The sequence below is a fragment of the Podarcis cretensis genome (genome assembly GCF_951804945.1).
Source record: "Podarcis cretensis genome assembly, chromosome: 4".
In the NCBI taxonomy this organism is placed as follows: Eukaryota; Metazoa; Chordata; class Lepidosauria; order Squamata; family Lacertidae; genus Podarcis; species Podarcis cretensis.
This window is the reverse complement of record NC_137173.1, coordinates 39,726,360-39,742,105: the sequence shown is the minus strand read 5'-3', so window position 1 is coordinate 39,742,105 and position 15,746 is coordinate 39,726,360. Positions and strand designations below refer to the sequence as shown.

The window sequence follows — 15,746 nt, the reverse complement described above, 5'->3', positions numbered from 1 at the left end:
TTAGCATGTTTTCGTGGGCAGTCTTCTCTTCCCTGGCATCAACAGTAATGGTGGTACCTATGACCTTAATTAGTATACTTTTGATTCACCTTAACATGATTCCTGAAAAGGAGCACAGTTCAGAACACTGTTCTGAACTAAAGTCTTTGCTCTCTGCGAAAGTGGTACTGTTTGTTCTGCCAAGTTCACAAACAACAGAAGACTTCTGAACCTTCACAGGGCAGATGGGGTGTCCATTTACTGTGCTGGAAGTACAGGAACTGAGTAGTCCATCTCACTTTTGCAAAACTAAACATCCTCCTGGTCTCACACACTAAAGCATTGGAGTTCTTCTTCCAAAAGCTAGTCAGGAGCATTTCCTACTCTAAGAAGGTAAGCAAAACCAGTCCTTAATAAATGAGAACCTTTCACAATAAAAGCTTTCTTTAGCATCTCAAAGATGCAGAAACAGCAGGAGGTAAAAAGCATTTCAGAGTTGTTCACGGGTTACACCAAACACAGGCACAGGCTGTTTCTACAAGTGTACATATGAACTTGCTGATTCGTACCTCTCAACAAATTTGTGTACACATGTATACAAACTGTACACTCATTTAAAGTAATGTATGAACACCCTTCGGATTAAACCTATCAGGGCAACCTCAAAACTAATCTCTTCAGTTATTTTTGGAGCTCCATTTGCTCTAAAAAAGTAGAATCAGAGGAGTGTCAGATGGTGCAAAGTTTAGAAAAATCTTAAGCAGAAATTTACAGCCAGTTGTTCATATGTATTGTATTATGCACTTACTGCGAAGGCCTCCTGACTCCTAAATACTATATAATAAAAGTGGGTGATATTTGCATTCAAGATGCTATTCAACCACAATTTTCAGGCAAGCATCACCATTTTGTTCCATGTTATTTTATGTAAATAAATTCAGCATAAGAGAACAGTGGGAAACTCAGAAATGACAGTCAAGCTTTTCTTTAGAGAATTCGGTGGAGGGGTGGGTGGGAGGGAGGGAACTTCCAATGTGATCTCATCTCTGATAACTTTCCACAAATGGTCTGCATTTATACTGAGAGACTGACAGAAATAAAATGCCTACCCACAAGGGAAATGATACTGTTTCTAACCATCGAAGTTAAAAGGGAAAATGGGAAGCTGAAACATACATAGTACAAGTTCTAAATAAAATCTTTATTTAGGCTTCAGAATGGAAGCTGAAAAGTACATTGCTGAAAACCACAGAAAAATGATACGCAATCTGCAACAAGTTATTTTGCAAATGGCAGAATGATTGATTATATATGTAATTAAATAAGATGGTCTTTCAGTGCTACCCCCCTCCCCTCAAATGTGAAATGGCAGCGTACTTGCTATGTTCTTAACTGCACTTCTTAGGTCGGCGGTGGCTTTAATTATTTTAAACAGCAGAGCTGCAAATGTCTGAAAGAGTGCTGCCATAAACTGGGATGGGCGGGGGGCAGGCAGGGGGCAAATATTCAAAATATGAAAAGAGGGCAATGACTACTAGAGGAAGAGTGGTTTACATTGGAACAAAACTGATATTTTATACTACGTTACTTTGAGTTATTATCAATTTAAAAACCAAACTAGGTACAAATATCACAATCTGGTTGAATTTATAGAGTTGCCATTTTCAAAAAGCAGGCTCACAGGAGGAGGGGTTGAGTTGTGTTTTGCAGACTCCATTGGCATGTGTGCAGTCCCTTAGACCAGAAATTTCAGTGGGTTGTGTTGTACTTGATGCAGCTCATGAAAAAAATTCATGGGGAGAACCTTTCATTGAGGACCAGTTTGGCTACAGTGGCCCACAATGAAACAAAACACTGGAGCACTTCCTTGGAATGGGCACAGAGCAATATCAGTAGTGGCTGCAAAACTGTTTCATTCATCCTTGCAGTGTTTTATGTTTGGGGTGCGAGAGAATTACTGTTGCCGTTGCCAAACCTTTACATATTCCAATTTATGGTCTCGTAGTACTGCCTCCTATGCACAAGTTCTTCTCATCTGGAAATCTGTTGTCCTTTCCTGATTGCTTGCCATTTTATTTTTAAAAATAAAATAATAATAATTTTTTAAAAATGGGGAAGGGCCTTGCTTTAAGAGCATGCCTAATTCCTAAAGTGATTTTTCATGGATGCCCATTTACATATTCATCCAAGGAAGGATAATATCTCACGACCAGGAGAGCTTACATACTTCACCACTGAACCAACTTCCCATATGGATGACATCTATTTACCACCTACCAGCAATTTAAATTCTTTGCTTCTTGCACTATTCTGAAGTGCTCAGAGATGTGACCACATCCTGTGGTTTCATAACGGCTAACAAAATATATAAAAATTATGCTAAAATAAACTGAAAGTGTAAGCACTGCAAAACACCAACATGTATTCTTTTTTTAAAAAAATCCACAAAATGGCAATCCTGTCTACCTACAAACCATATCCACTCTTGCCACCTTCACTCAAAGCACAAAGGCCTTGTCGTGTGAGCTTAGATACTTTTTTCAAAAGAAGGAACGACCACCACTGTGATTGTTAAATAGCATTTAGCCGTGTTCCAAGAATATAGGTTTCTGCCCAGAGGGGCATACAATATAATTACTCAACACAGAGGAGAAAACAGAAGACTAGGCATGAAAGAAGCAGTGAACAGGGTAGAAACATGCTACTGTTTCTGCTGCACTAACATAAGTCCAAGACCCTCCTTTTGAGTTTTCCAGACACCCATGTGTCTGCTGTCAGAAATTAAATACTGGACTGAATTTATCTTGGTTCTGATCCAGCAAGAGAATTATTATGTTCTTAGTGGTTCCAGAAATACAAACGTCACCACACGCATAAAGGGTGGTGTTTGGGTGGCTGTGGGTGTGAGAAAGAGAGAGAGAGGGAGGGATGTTTCCTCATTTGGATACCATCAATAAAAAAGGGGGAGCTGTGGAAATGCTTTCAGTCTGTAGCCTAAACACGACCACATCCTTCAGCTTCCCCTCCAATGCTCTTGCCTTCCGTACCTCTTCTCATCCTCAGTCCTCTTGAAAGCTTTTACCATTTATGAAACGGTTCCTTACATGTGGCCTTCAGCCTGGAGCACAGAACTCAAAATGAGATCATATCAATGCTTGGGTTATGTCATTTTGGTTAGCACAATATGTTACTGCCTCATATGCGTGTTTGTTTTCCAAAACTGCAACTCCTCCCCATCCTCTTTAGCCAGCCAGCTATTCCCCATTTTATACTTGCGGGCTTGGTACTTCTTTCTTATGTGTAACACTTCACTTTTATATAAACATGTTCCCCCATTTTTACTCCATACAAGCTCTTGGCAAGAAAAGGAAATATGATTGCCAAGTGGGATCAAAGAGATTTTAGATACTGTAATTCGTTTCAGCCACAACTTGGTTAAGCTCAAGTGCTTGGATTTAAGACAATTTAATGGGAAAGCAGATAGACACATCTATTCACTCCATTTATTTATTTATTTTAATGCTAAAAAAAAACCCAACCCAAAGACATCTCAGTATTTAGTATGCATAAGGAATATTCTGGCTACATATCTCAGGGTCTATTAGTGGTACACAGAGTGCAAAACAACACAACTAGGTGCAAGAAAAGATGAAGATAGAGGGGAAACCTTCTTAACATTTAAAGACTAAGGCAATTATCCTTACCCTACTTACCTGGGAGTAAAGGATCACAGTCTTAAGGACAGATATGTGGCAACTTGCATTCCATTTTTGCTACGCTTGACAACAATACATTAGTAAGTTTGTGCTTGTGTGCAGCTGTGTAGGCATACTAGGGGTGTGAAACAGCTTCAGACAAATCAGAAGCCAAGGAGGGTGTTTCAGAGAAATTCTGGGCTTCTCATAATGAGATATACATCACATTATTTTTACAAAAGCATCTCAAAAGATGTATAAGCTGTTTTCTTTTCAGATCGTATAAATCTTTTGCAGGAATCTTTCAATCAACATGGAGCTGAAACCCACAGCCCTGAGATTAAGAGTCTCATGCTCTACCAACTGAGCTATCACAAAATACAAGTCAGGCCATGCAACTACAAGAATAGATACATTCCCACTTATACTGAGAGACGGGGGGGTGGTTTGTATTGTGTGGGACCAATGGCATTGTTACAACCCTGGAGTCAAGCAGTAAATGGGACATCATCAGAGGATATCAGCTGCGGAGGTGGACTGAGTTTCTAGCTCTGAACCTGATACTAGCCATCATGGGACCCCTGACCTGAACCTGGCAGGGAGGGCCATCACAGATGCCTTTCCTCTGCACCCAAGGAGCTGAGTGTCCTCCCATACTACTTTGCCAGTTCAATAGCACAGGTGGTGTACCAGGTGAGAGACAGTGAAGCACAGGAGAAGCGCCTGTTCTCCAGCCAAAAAGATGGCCTTCAAGACACTCCAGATCTCCAAAAGGGGATGTGTCATATGGAAGATAGACTGGAGGCAGAAGTTCAAAAGGCTCATTTGGTGCTTTCTTTGGTGCAGTGATGATTGACTTGGCTTGTCTGCTCATCTGCAGGATCAGAGCAAAACTCAGAATCCCACTAGACAGTTCATATACACATGGATATACAGTCTTGCAGAACCGCACTCACATCTGTGTTTCAGTTGGCATACTCACTGTATCTAGCACCGGCAATTCAAAGCTAGCCTAATCAATTACTGGTCTCATTTTGTAAAGCATCCTCAGGGTTAAAGCCACCAGTCATTTGTTCATATCATTCAGATGCATCCTTAAAAAGGGTCTTATGGTCCCTTTTCCAACCTGCTTCTGTTATTAAATGGAAGCTATGGGAAGTTCAGGCCTGGCCTAAGGGTGATGACCCTTGCGAAAACAAAATTAAAATGCCATGTACCCAAACTAAAACTCTATATGCTCTACTATAGACACAGAGCTCTTGTGGAACTGATGTGCATCTGGCTTCCCCATTCACTTCAATAGAGGAGGTTAGCTGGTCTCCCTTGAAATGCATATGGAGCCCTGGTACATCCTGGAAACAAGGCAACTTTTCATATAGGTTGTAGTTACCACTCTAGTGGGTTTTTCCCCCTATCCTGTATGGGTGTGCTCAGATCTGTATTATTGATTGAAGAGACTTGATTCCCCCACCATTCCACATCTGTACTGCTGCAATTTATGTGAATTGCGGTTAATAATCAGTTGCGTTATGCTTAATCAGCATATCAATAATATGCTCAGCAAAGACTAAGTGGCTCTCATTTCCCAGACCCTTTCACAAATTTTGATTGATTGACAGCATGAAAATTGCACAAATGCAGGTGTTGGTGCAGAATATTATCTCTGTGGACTTTGCAATCAAGTAGAAGTAAATGTAGCTATTGCACTCTTTAATAGTTCTGTTGCTCTGCTTTCTTGAGGAGCCTGAACTCCCAGCTGACTTGAATGAGCTTGACCAGATGATCATTGTGTTACAAACGCTAATGTTATGAATGTGTGGGATGGCTGGGGGGGGGGAGAGAATGAGACTATGGCATTCTTTGAAGGTGATGATAAATCCAGGGTTAAAAAACGCTGACATCAGACAGTTATCAAGTAGAGCACAAATGAAGGTAAATCACAAAATGAATATTCAGGATTTCTGTATAGCTGCAAATCAGATCAGATAATCATAAGGAAAACATCGAAAAAACACTGCTGAAGCCAAACAAAACCTGTCTCCCCCACTTTAGAATTAACCCCTTGTATGCATCTAAAGGAGGGACGCAGGTGGCGCTGTGGGTTAAAGCCTCAGCGCCTAGGGCTTGCCAATCGAAAGGTCGGCGGTTCAAATCCCTGCGGCGGGGTGCGCTCCCGCTGCTCGGTCCCAGCGCCTGCCAACCTAGCAGTTCGAAAGCACCTCCGGGTGCAAGTAGATAAATAGAGACCGCTTACCAGCGGGAAGGTAAACAGCGTTTCCGTGTGCGGCTCTGGCTCTGGCTCTGGCTCTGGCCAGAGCAGCGATGTCACGCTGGCCACGTGACCCGGAAGTGTCTCCGGACAGCGCTGGCCCCTGGCCTCTTAAGTGAGATGGGCGCACAACCCCAGAGTCTGTCAAGACTGGCCCGTACGGGCAGGGGTACCTTTACCTTTACCTTTACCTATGCATCTAAAATAAACTCAACACATCAAATTTTCATGGGGTGCCTACTAAGGGGGAGGAGAAAAAGCAGCCCTTTTCTATTTACTAAAGTAACCAACCTCAGCAATATTGGCACTTATGGGTTGTGATGGGAATATATTGCTGTGTCTTGGAACTTGGCTGGCTTCATACCAACACCCTCATTTGCGAGATGCAGCTTTGAGTGTAGCTCTATTAACTTTAGCTTGTAAATCACCTTAGCACCATTAGCAATGTTTCAATATGATGTGACATCTTTATTATAATGCTTTCCCTCTGAAGTTTAAGTTCATATTTTAAGCTGGGTTTCAGACAGATGTAGATCCCCTCAGAGTTTTAATTAATATAGTAGATGTAAAGCCACTGTGAAAATATTGCCTTTCCCGCCTCCCTCTTTTTTGGTTCTCCACTCTGCTGAATAATTATTTAAGAATGCAAGTGTGGAAGAACAAGCACTAGTCTATGATTGTGCCTGAAAATGTCAGATTGCTCACTCAGACCCAGACAACACCCCCTCAGATCAGCTTTGCTTCATGAAAACATGGGTGTTTTGCTATTAAATTCAATAAGAGCAGACTATTTGTTCCCTCTTTCCCTCCCTCGATGCAACAAACTCAGTATAAACACACAGTTCATTATCCCATAACAGAATCAGTATGGTCCGGACATTTATTCTTAGCTCCGTTCCCCAAAGAAATTAGAATCTGTCGATAGGAACAGCATGCACAGATCAAACTTACCCAAACCATCCCAGGCTTCCAGAGTCTAACCAAACTGCTGCGTGAGACAACAGGAGTCTTCTTAATGGGTTAATGTGACACGTCTGTTTCTTACAACACTCACGATACTCTGCTTCGAGCCTGTACCAGCTGCTTTGCCTCTTGCCGCTTTAGGCGTTTTGAGGCAAGAGAAGCTCAACAAGGGAGTCCAGCAGAGCAGGAGGGTAGAACAAGAGAGGAGTCAAAACAGCAAAGCTTAGACTCCTGCAAAATAACACCAATACTCAGTCGGAGGCTACCCAAGAAAAGAGATGAGCTGGAAAAATGTAGGAGGTGAGTTTCATGAGACAGTTCTTTCAAGGACCATAAACTGATCTCTTGCCCCATTCACTTTTGAAATTAATAAAGAATAGGTGTAGGGGATGACAATTGTGGCATCTGTCTCACAGGCAACTGTCCCCTATCCAAACTGACCCTTCCCCTCATATCACATATCTACACTCAAACATGTAACCATTCTGCACTGTCATGGCTTCCCCAAAAGAATCTTGTACTGGGTACCCTGTATTCTCCTTTCCCCATATAGAACAAGTGTTCTTTGGGGAGAATAAGTGACTGCTGAACCCAACCTGTAATGCAGATATGTCATCTGACTGCCACAATTAACTCTTGCCATAGCCTCTAGTGCTATGTGAGGTGGAGTTGTTTTGTAGGGATACTGGACACCAGGAGATGTAGGTCACTGGTTGGGGATGCTCCTGTAACCACTAGCCCTCACAGCAATTGGCTGCATGATTGGCAAGGCATGTAGTGGGCAAGCCTGGGGCATGTGCTGTGCTCGGCATGCTGATTGGCTGCCATGGCGAGCATTACTGTGGGCACCATACGCAGTCCATCCCATTGCTTTGCATTCCCATGCTGTAATTGCGTGCCACATGACATGTGTTTGTACACACCTGATAAAGGCACCTAGGATCTTTCCCATGCATGTCAATAGGTAGCCACCGCTCCTAGGGAGTTGCCAGCTGAGCTGGCTCTCTGAGTTTCAGCGGCTTCTTTCCACTCCGAACCAATGTTGACTCAGGTGGCATTTCCCCTTCCCGGAGCCTAACGACTAAGCTATAGAACTGGCATGCTTTATGCAGGCTTCATTTAAACTAACATAATTTATGCCAGCTTCCAGTGTTTAGGATTGCTCCCTAAATTACAATGATCTGGGTGAAAAGTGTTATCGGACTATTGTTGCACCTCAGAAAACCTGCACAGGATCACTTGCTTGAATGGATCCTCATGCCAAGGAACACCTAGATAATTTACGTGACATACTAGAAAAGCACATGCAGGGATATTTTGCTCTGTGGTACTTTAAAAGAAGTGATCTCCCCCAAGTGCACTCTGAAGTGGCGCAGTCTTGTGGGGAATTGCATTACAAACCCTGCTGAATGTTTCAATCAGCTTTCAGTTCCCCGAAGAGAGATGCTTGCTGCCAATTACCACATAGGAACACTGTAAAGCTTAATCACACCAGAGACAACTAACCTTCTGGAAATAGCATGTTCTACAATCTAGTTAGCGTTAAGAACTTCCCTCTTTGCAGCAGACCATCAAGCGGCCAGACAAATGTCTCTAGGATGCTTATAAACAACTGCCCGTCCCCACATCATCTGTCCCCGACATCGGATATGCTACTTTCAACAGGGACGTTCCACTGACAGATGCCTTGTCCCTGAATCTGTATATCCTCTTCTAAGCTCATCTCTAAGCCAGTGGCCTTCACCATAACTTGTGGTCACAAGCTCATTCCTTACATTCATCCTGAGTTTTCAGAGAGGGGAACTGCCTTTGGTATGTTCCGAATCTATTACCTATTAATTTTCACTGGAGCTGAACTGCTGCGTTTGTGCAGCCATTGAACAAAGTAAAAAAGCAGCAGCAGCAGCAGCAAAAATAGGCAAACGTCATGTGCAGCCTGTGCTATGATTCGAATTGGTACCCGATGGCCCACCTAGAAAAGGGGGGAACATAATAAAAGTCCTGCTAAATCAGAATATAAAGTCAGCATCCTGTTTCTCGGGGTGCCACCCAGATCGCTATGAGAAGCCCATCAACAGGATACCCGTGTGTTCCACAGCAACTGGTTTTCAGATCCATGTCATCTCTGAACATGGAGGCAATATAGAGCCATCATGGCTAGCACTCATTGACTGGCTTATCCTCCACAAAGAGCTTTCCAGTGCCTCAAGCAGATGTCTTTCTAGTCACTTGCTCCCTGGTCTTTTTAACTGGAGATACCAGAAACTGAACCTGGAACCTTTGGTGGTCAAGTTGGCTTCCCGTCTCTCCCACCTTCTTCTCAGTTTTTTGGCTGTTGCCCCCTGCAACACAACTGACAGACCATTAGTGGGGTAGGAGAGCTGAAAATAATGCCAATATATTTCACCGTTGCAAACAAATGTGCCCCTTTTGTTTCAGATAGTACATGGGTAGAGGAGTCTAAAACATGGGTAGGCAAAGTATGGCCCGGGGGCCAGATCTGGCCCAATCGCCTACTAAATCCGGCCTGCGGACAGTCCAGGAATCAGCATGTTTTTACATGAATAGAATGTGTCCTTTTATTTAAAATGCATCTCTGGGTTATTTGTGGGGCATAGGAATTCGTTGATTTCCCCCCAAAAAATATAGTCCGGCCCCCCCACAAGGTCTGAGGGACAGTGGACCAGCCCCCTGCTGAAAAAGTTTGCTGACCCCTGGTCTAAAAAGTCCATGGCACAATTTTTCACAGCCCTCTAGTGGCTATGGTGGCTCATTTACCAGAAGGAATGTATTTAGCATTAACTCTGGTAGTGACGAAATCTCTCTGACCAAATCCTGACCAAACTAAGCCTCCTAGTGCAAAACATACATCAGGAGGCTTAGTTTGGTCAGAATTGAGCATACACTTTCAGTTCATGCTAAATACATTCCTTCTGGTAAATGAGCCACCATAGCTGCTTGAGGGTCGTAAAAACTGTGTCCCGGGCTTTTTAGATTCGTCTACCCATGAAACCAAAGGGGAACATTGGTTGCCAGATGTGATTCCCCCCCCCCCGCCAGCTCTCCTACCCTACTACATGGGATTATGGTTAGCAGCAACCATTCACAAGGCAATTTCTGGGAATAGATCTGTGGCTATTTCTTACAGGTAAGGGCATCATAGTACACCTTCCAGACTACAGCAATTTTATTGGCGTTTAAAGCTATTCATGCTGCTTCGAGATGTGCAGTTGGTGGAAGGGGACTCAGGCAACACACAGAGGAAGTTGTAGGCCCCCATGTTGCCCTGCCAGCAACTTTATCAGCAATTCTAAGCAAGTGGGAAGGCATTCTGCATACATGCCAACGTACAGCTCAAAGCCGTGCATTCCCTGTAGCTGGCCCAAGCCTGTGGAATCCCATCCCAGCTAAGATTAGACACACACCCTCTTTGCTGAACTTCACGCACTTGACTAAGGTGCTCTTGTTCCAGCAAACACTTTAAGGCAGCATTTAGTTTTATGGCTCATTGCTTTATCGTTTCATTTTCTGCATGGTCTGTTTTTACGTACACCGCTTAGAAATGCTAATGATTCAGCAGCATATAAATGTATCAGATTGAATAAATGAATGCACACAGGAATCTGCCTTCTACCAAATCAGCCCATTGTCCTATATAGCTCAGTACTGCTTACACTGACGGGCAGCCACTCTACAGGTGGTCCGACAAGGTTGTCTCCCAGCCCCACCTGGAGACATCAGGCATTGAATCAGAGACCCCCTGTACACATAGCTCTACCACTGAGCTAAATCCCATGCAGCCTTTCCATGCAAGGAAGGCCACTTGCCCATTCAGTGACCCTCAACAGGTGGAAGAATGGTATGTTCATAGAGCAACAGTACACATAGCATCGAAGAATGAAAGAATTGTAGAGTTGGATGGGACCCTGAGAATCATCTAGTACAACCCCCTGCAATGCAGGGATATGCAGCTGTCCCATACTGGGATTGAATATGTAACTATGGCACACTCTAACCATGTTCTAACCAACTGAGCTATCCAGACGTATAGAATAGCTTTCCACATACTTTGAACATGTGAACATCAGAGGACGACCATGGTCCATGATGGGTCCTGTGATCTCCACTTTTCCAACTCATGGATCATAGCCTGCCTCCAATGTCCCCCGCCCCATGAAAACCCTTTAAACTTCCACACAGTAATTTCAGTATCAAGTGTGGAAGTATACAGTGGTTGGTTGGTTTTTAAATACATATCCTATAGACAATTGCAAAACAAAAGCTACAGTAACCATTTATGTAAAGTGTTGATAGTGCAGAAAGGTGCAGTGTGCATATTTTAAATGCACAGTCTCTCTCTCTCTCTCTCTCTCTCTCTCTCTCTCTCTCTCTGTGTGTGTGTGTGTATACACACATGTATATATACCTAAATGTTCATGCTTTAAGACAGGCTGGGGAATCTCAAGCCCAGGTGCCAAATTTGTCTATCCAGGTCTTGCAAACTGGCTTTCCAGGCTCTCCCTAGACCAGGGGTTATGAACCTGGTCCCTAGCGCCCACTAGTGAGCATTTCAGGATTCTAGGTGGGCAGTAGGGGGTTGAATCCTACGGCACAAGCTGAATCCTCCTTCCATCGAGCACTGGTGGGCAGTAAGGAAATGTTACCATCAAGAAAGATGCATTAGTGGGCAGCAGGTATAAAAAGGTTGACTACCCCTGCCCTAGACAATAACCAGACCCCAAGTCAGACTCTTCATAGTCTCTGCTCCTCATGGGCTTTTGCCTGACTAGATTGTGTCCTTCAGCTGTGAGGTCTCTTACTTGCCTGGATTGAAAGATGTGTGAGTAGAAACCTCTGAGTTTTGTCTGGCTGGAATGTGGCCTCATGTACAAAGGTAACAGTCACGTCCATCGAGCACCCATTTTTGCCTGTGGTGTGCAACCCCCAGAAGGTCACCCATGAGGAAATGTAACCCTGGACCTGAACAAGCTCCCCACCTCTGTCTTAAGAAATGGGTTGCATTTTGAAGCAGAAGCAAGAAATAGCACAAACTACAGCTTGTGAGTCTTCTCTCTGGTCTGGTGTTCTCTGATGACAAATAAAATGGTTAAGCAGCTCCATTGCACTCATCAACTCACCCCATGTGATGGATACGAGATCCAGCCCAGCTCTCCTTGAATTGCTTTCGAATCCAGCAGATTAACTACAAAAGGAAGACAAAATGAGGAAGAATGAGTTTGTTTACCTCTGCTCAATTTAAAAAAAAAAAATCAGAATTAATCATTCAAACCTCTGAAAAGTTGATGTAAAATACACATTAAAATGGCCAATAAAATCAAATGTTACAAGTTAGCCTGTTTCCCCCCAAAATAAAACCAGCAGAATTTATAAAATAAAAGCATATATTAACATTCATGTCAAATTTTAGCTGGTCCCAGAATCAGAATGGTGAAGGTGCCTGTCTGCCATCGGTTGGAAAGGAGTTCCAAAGTCTAGGTGCTGCGACATTGAAGGATCAGTTCCTTGAAAGTGCAGAACAATATGAGGCAATTGTAAAAGTGTCTGTTCCACAAACTGAGGTAATTGAGTGGGCATATGCAGGGCTTTTTTTCAGTCAGAACTCTCCTGAACTCAGTTCTGGCACCTCTCAGGTGGGCGCCATGGCCATTATAAGAGAACAAAGGAGGCGTTCATGGTGAGTTCCAGCTCCTCTTTTTCTAGAAAAATAGCACTGGATGGCATAAGCAAACTTCAAGCAAACTGGTCCATCTGCAACAGGGCTGGAGAATCTGTGGTCCTCCAGATGTTGCTGGACTATAACTTCCATCATTCCAATCATTTGTCTATGCTGGCAAACACTTATGGGAGCTGGAAGCAAAGCACATCTTGAAGCGAAATACGTTCCTCCTGGTCCCCAAGTAGCTCCCTCCCACAAAGGAACCGGTTTGTTTGGGTTGAAACTTTCAGAGATACAGGAAAAGCAGAGCTTTTGAAGCAAAAGGTAATGCCATAAACAAAACAAAGCAATGAGTCCATCTCCACATTAATGATAGCAGGAGTCTAAAATAAAACAGTTATTAACACCTTTATACCCTCTAGATTTCTTTTTTTTCTCTCCACGTAAAATGTCTGAAACTTGACTCAGCGAGCACAAAATTAAAAATACAGAAGTGAAAGGTGCAACAATATTGATGAGGCTACATTTTAATATTTTAATGTTCCATTATTTTAATGTTGTATTTTATTTTTGTTTTTAAGTTGTAATCATTCATCTTGTTTTTATTATTGCTTGTAAGCCGCTCTGAGCCCGGCCTTGGCTGGGGAGGGCGGGGTATAAATAAAAAATTGTTGTTGTTGTTATTATTATTATTATTATTATTATTCAGATTGTAGTTTAAAAGGAAGCTTACATTTTGCAAATGTAAAGTGATTTGTATAGTAATTAGATCTGATTCTGGGCTTTGCCTTTTCTAGCCAATTCATCACACTTTCCTTGAACTGCTAGGCGATATATGAATTGTTTTAAAACTAAAACTTCAAGCATCATTTTTAAACATGACTTTTCTCTTCCCAGATAACCTCGAACTTTTTAAACAGGCTTCTAATCTACCAGCAGCAAAGACCAGATCTGGCATTTTGATGCATGTTTGAAATGTAAATTGCAAATTCAATTAAGTACATTTTGAAACTCTGAAATTGATGTTGAAAACAGATCCAGTAAAATCTACCTTTTGACAGTGCCCCCCAACCCTGCCCCCCACAATGTGTCTGCTCTTTCTCACAATAAACATATTGATCTGATTGCTGTTGAATGATCACATGATTCCATAAAGTGCCTGTTCATTTTTCAACAGAAAGTAGCGTTAACTGCATCAATATTACAGTAGCAGGGGGCAGATTATTATGATAGTTTCCAGATTGGCACAAATAAAAAAGAATTCTTAATATATAAATAAGAATGCTGCATCTTGTAACACAAGGCTTTAAGGTTCTCATCTAATATTCAAGACTTGGTGCCAAGATTTGGGAGTTTCCTGGATATATATATATTTCTTTTGGCACAGTGAGTATAATCTGAAAGACATATCTCCTTCTACAGCAGTTGAATTGTTAGTTAGAAAAAAAGTTCTAAGCTACCAGTTAATGAATGTCAAATTTAAAATGGGATTTCCTTTAATGCCAAATAGTTTTGAAAATTCATATTTTATTTCTTTATCTTTCTTTCAGTTTTTAAAAACACAACGAACAAATGCAACATAACTGGAAGATGCTAAAGCCCTAAACTAAAAGAAGGTGAAAATGTTAAATATATTCTGATTTGTACGACAGTCAGTTTTCAGTTGAGACCTTCTGATGTAGGGGGGGGGGACGCTTTCAAAGACTCTCAAGGTAGGTTTCAAGGGTTAGAAACCCTTTAAATAAATAAATAAAATGTCAAGTGTTTGTTTTCTCAAAACGAAAGGAACAGAACTTTTACTGCCCACTTATACCTGCTATGTTAAGGAGGAAGCTGCATTGACCTGATCGGAGTCGAGTGCCTTTTTAAAGAGGGTCTGTATATTTAAATTATTCTATAGTTAGCTTTGATATTCTTAGGAGGTGGAAAAGGTTTTTCACTACTGGGAAAAAAATACACTAAAAAGATGACTTGAGCAAAAGGACCAAATTCTCTCTCTCTCTCTCTCTCTCTCTCTCTCTCTCTCTCTCTCTCTCTCTCTCTATCCTATTCATTAAAAAGCAGGTCAGTCAATTAATCTCCCCCAGTAACATTTCAGAAACGAAATGTTTTGCTCCATAAAAACATTCCCATGAGCTACGCCTTGCCTTTGTGTCAAGGAATCTGAGCATTCCATTCCTATCACCTTCCATAAAACTTAACACACAAGCATCTCAGCAGTACAATTAGATTACCTTTCCCCTGCCCCAACCTCAGTGGAGTCTTCAAAGGCACGTAAGAGCAAATGATGGATATAAATGGACACAGTGTCACAACATGATCCATCGCATTAGGGATCCGAGGAAAAGGCTATTCGCCTTCTCACAAAGTTTAACGACAACAATGGATTAACTAGAAAATGATGTAGCTTAAGTATTTGTTGGCTAAACAAACATTTTTATTAGCAATTAATACTGGGTTGGGAGAAATTACAAATGACATATTACAGAAAGGCTATTGACCCATGTAATTAAATATTTTGATAACTTTGATTATTTTCATTACATGGAGAAAGTCATGATGGAAATCTGCAAAAATTCAACATCTTCACCCATCTCTAACAAGGAAATAATTATATTAAATTCATAATTATAATTTGGTTATTTGGATTACAGTAATTATCTGTATGTTTTTAATGGATATGCTATGTATGTACACATATATAAAAATAGTTTTGATTCTATTATTGTTTAATTGTTCTTTTAATTATTGTCCCTCCCCCTCCCACACATTTTTAGCTATTCTTATTTTATCTGTAAGCTGCCTTGAATCCCTGTCAGGGAAGAAGGTGTGGTATAAATAACTGATAATAATAAATGTTTTCATTAGTTTTCACAATACTGGGTATAATGATAGAACAAATTCCCCTTCAAAATTTGTCCAGCCAACTTAAAAAAAAAAATTATCATTACATACATCAATTTTTAGAATAGAACTTTGAAAACCTGTAGAACACTGACGGTGTAACTTTATACATAATGATTCAGAAGTTCCACTGAGTTCAAAGGTGCTTATTCCTAGGTATATGGGTATAGGATTGCTCAATTAACAGAAACATCTGAAACAGCAAAAGTTTTAGATCTCTTGCTCAAAATGCACCCTCAAACAGTTAAGGTATTTCCAC

At 41.6% G+C, this 15,746-nt stretch overlaps 1 protein-coding gene across 5 annotated transcripts in view; it reads right to left on the bottom strand.

Annotated features, from left to right (window-relative positions):
- Positions 1-15,746, bottom strand: part of EPHA3 (EPH receptor A3) — a 211,463-nt gene that overhangs the window by 175,673 nt on the left and 20,044 nt on the right. For 4 of the 5 annotated variants that reach the window (XM_079974773.1, XM_079974774.1, XM_079974776.1 and 1 more), the window contains exon 2: positions 12,045-12,109. In XM_079974773.1, the coding sequence (XP_079830899.1) occupies positions 12,045-12,109 (65 nt within the window). Of the gene's footprint in view, positions 1-6,894; positions 6,919-12,044; positions 12,110-15,746 lie in introns of those variants that run through there. The other variant, XM_079974777.1, reaches the window with a different exon arrangement.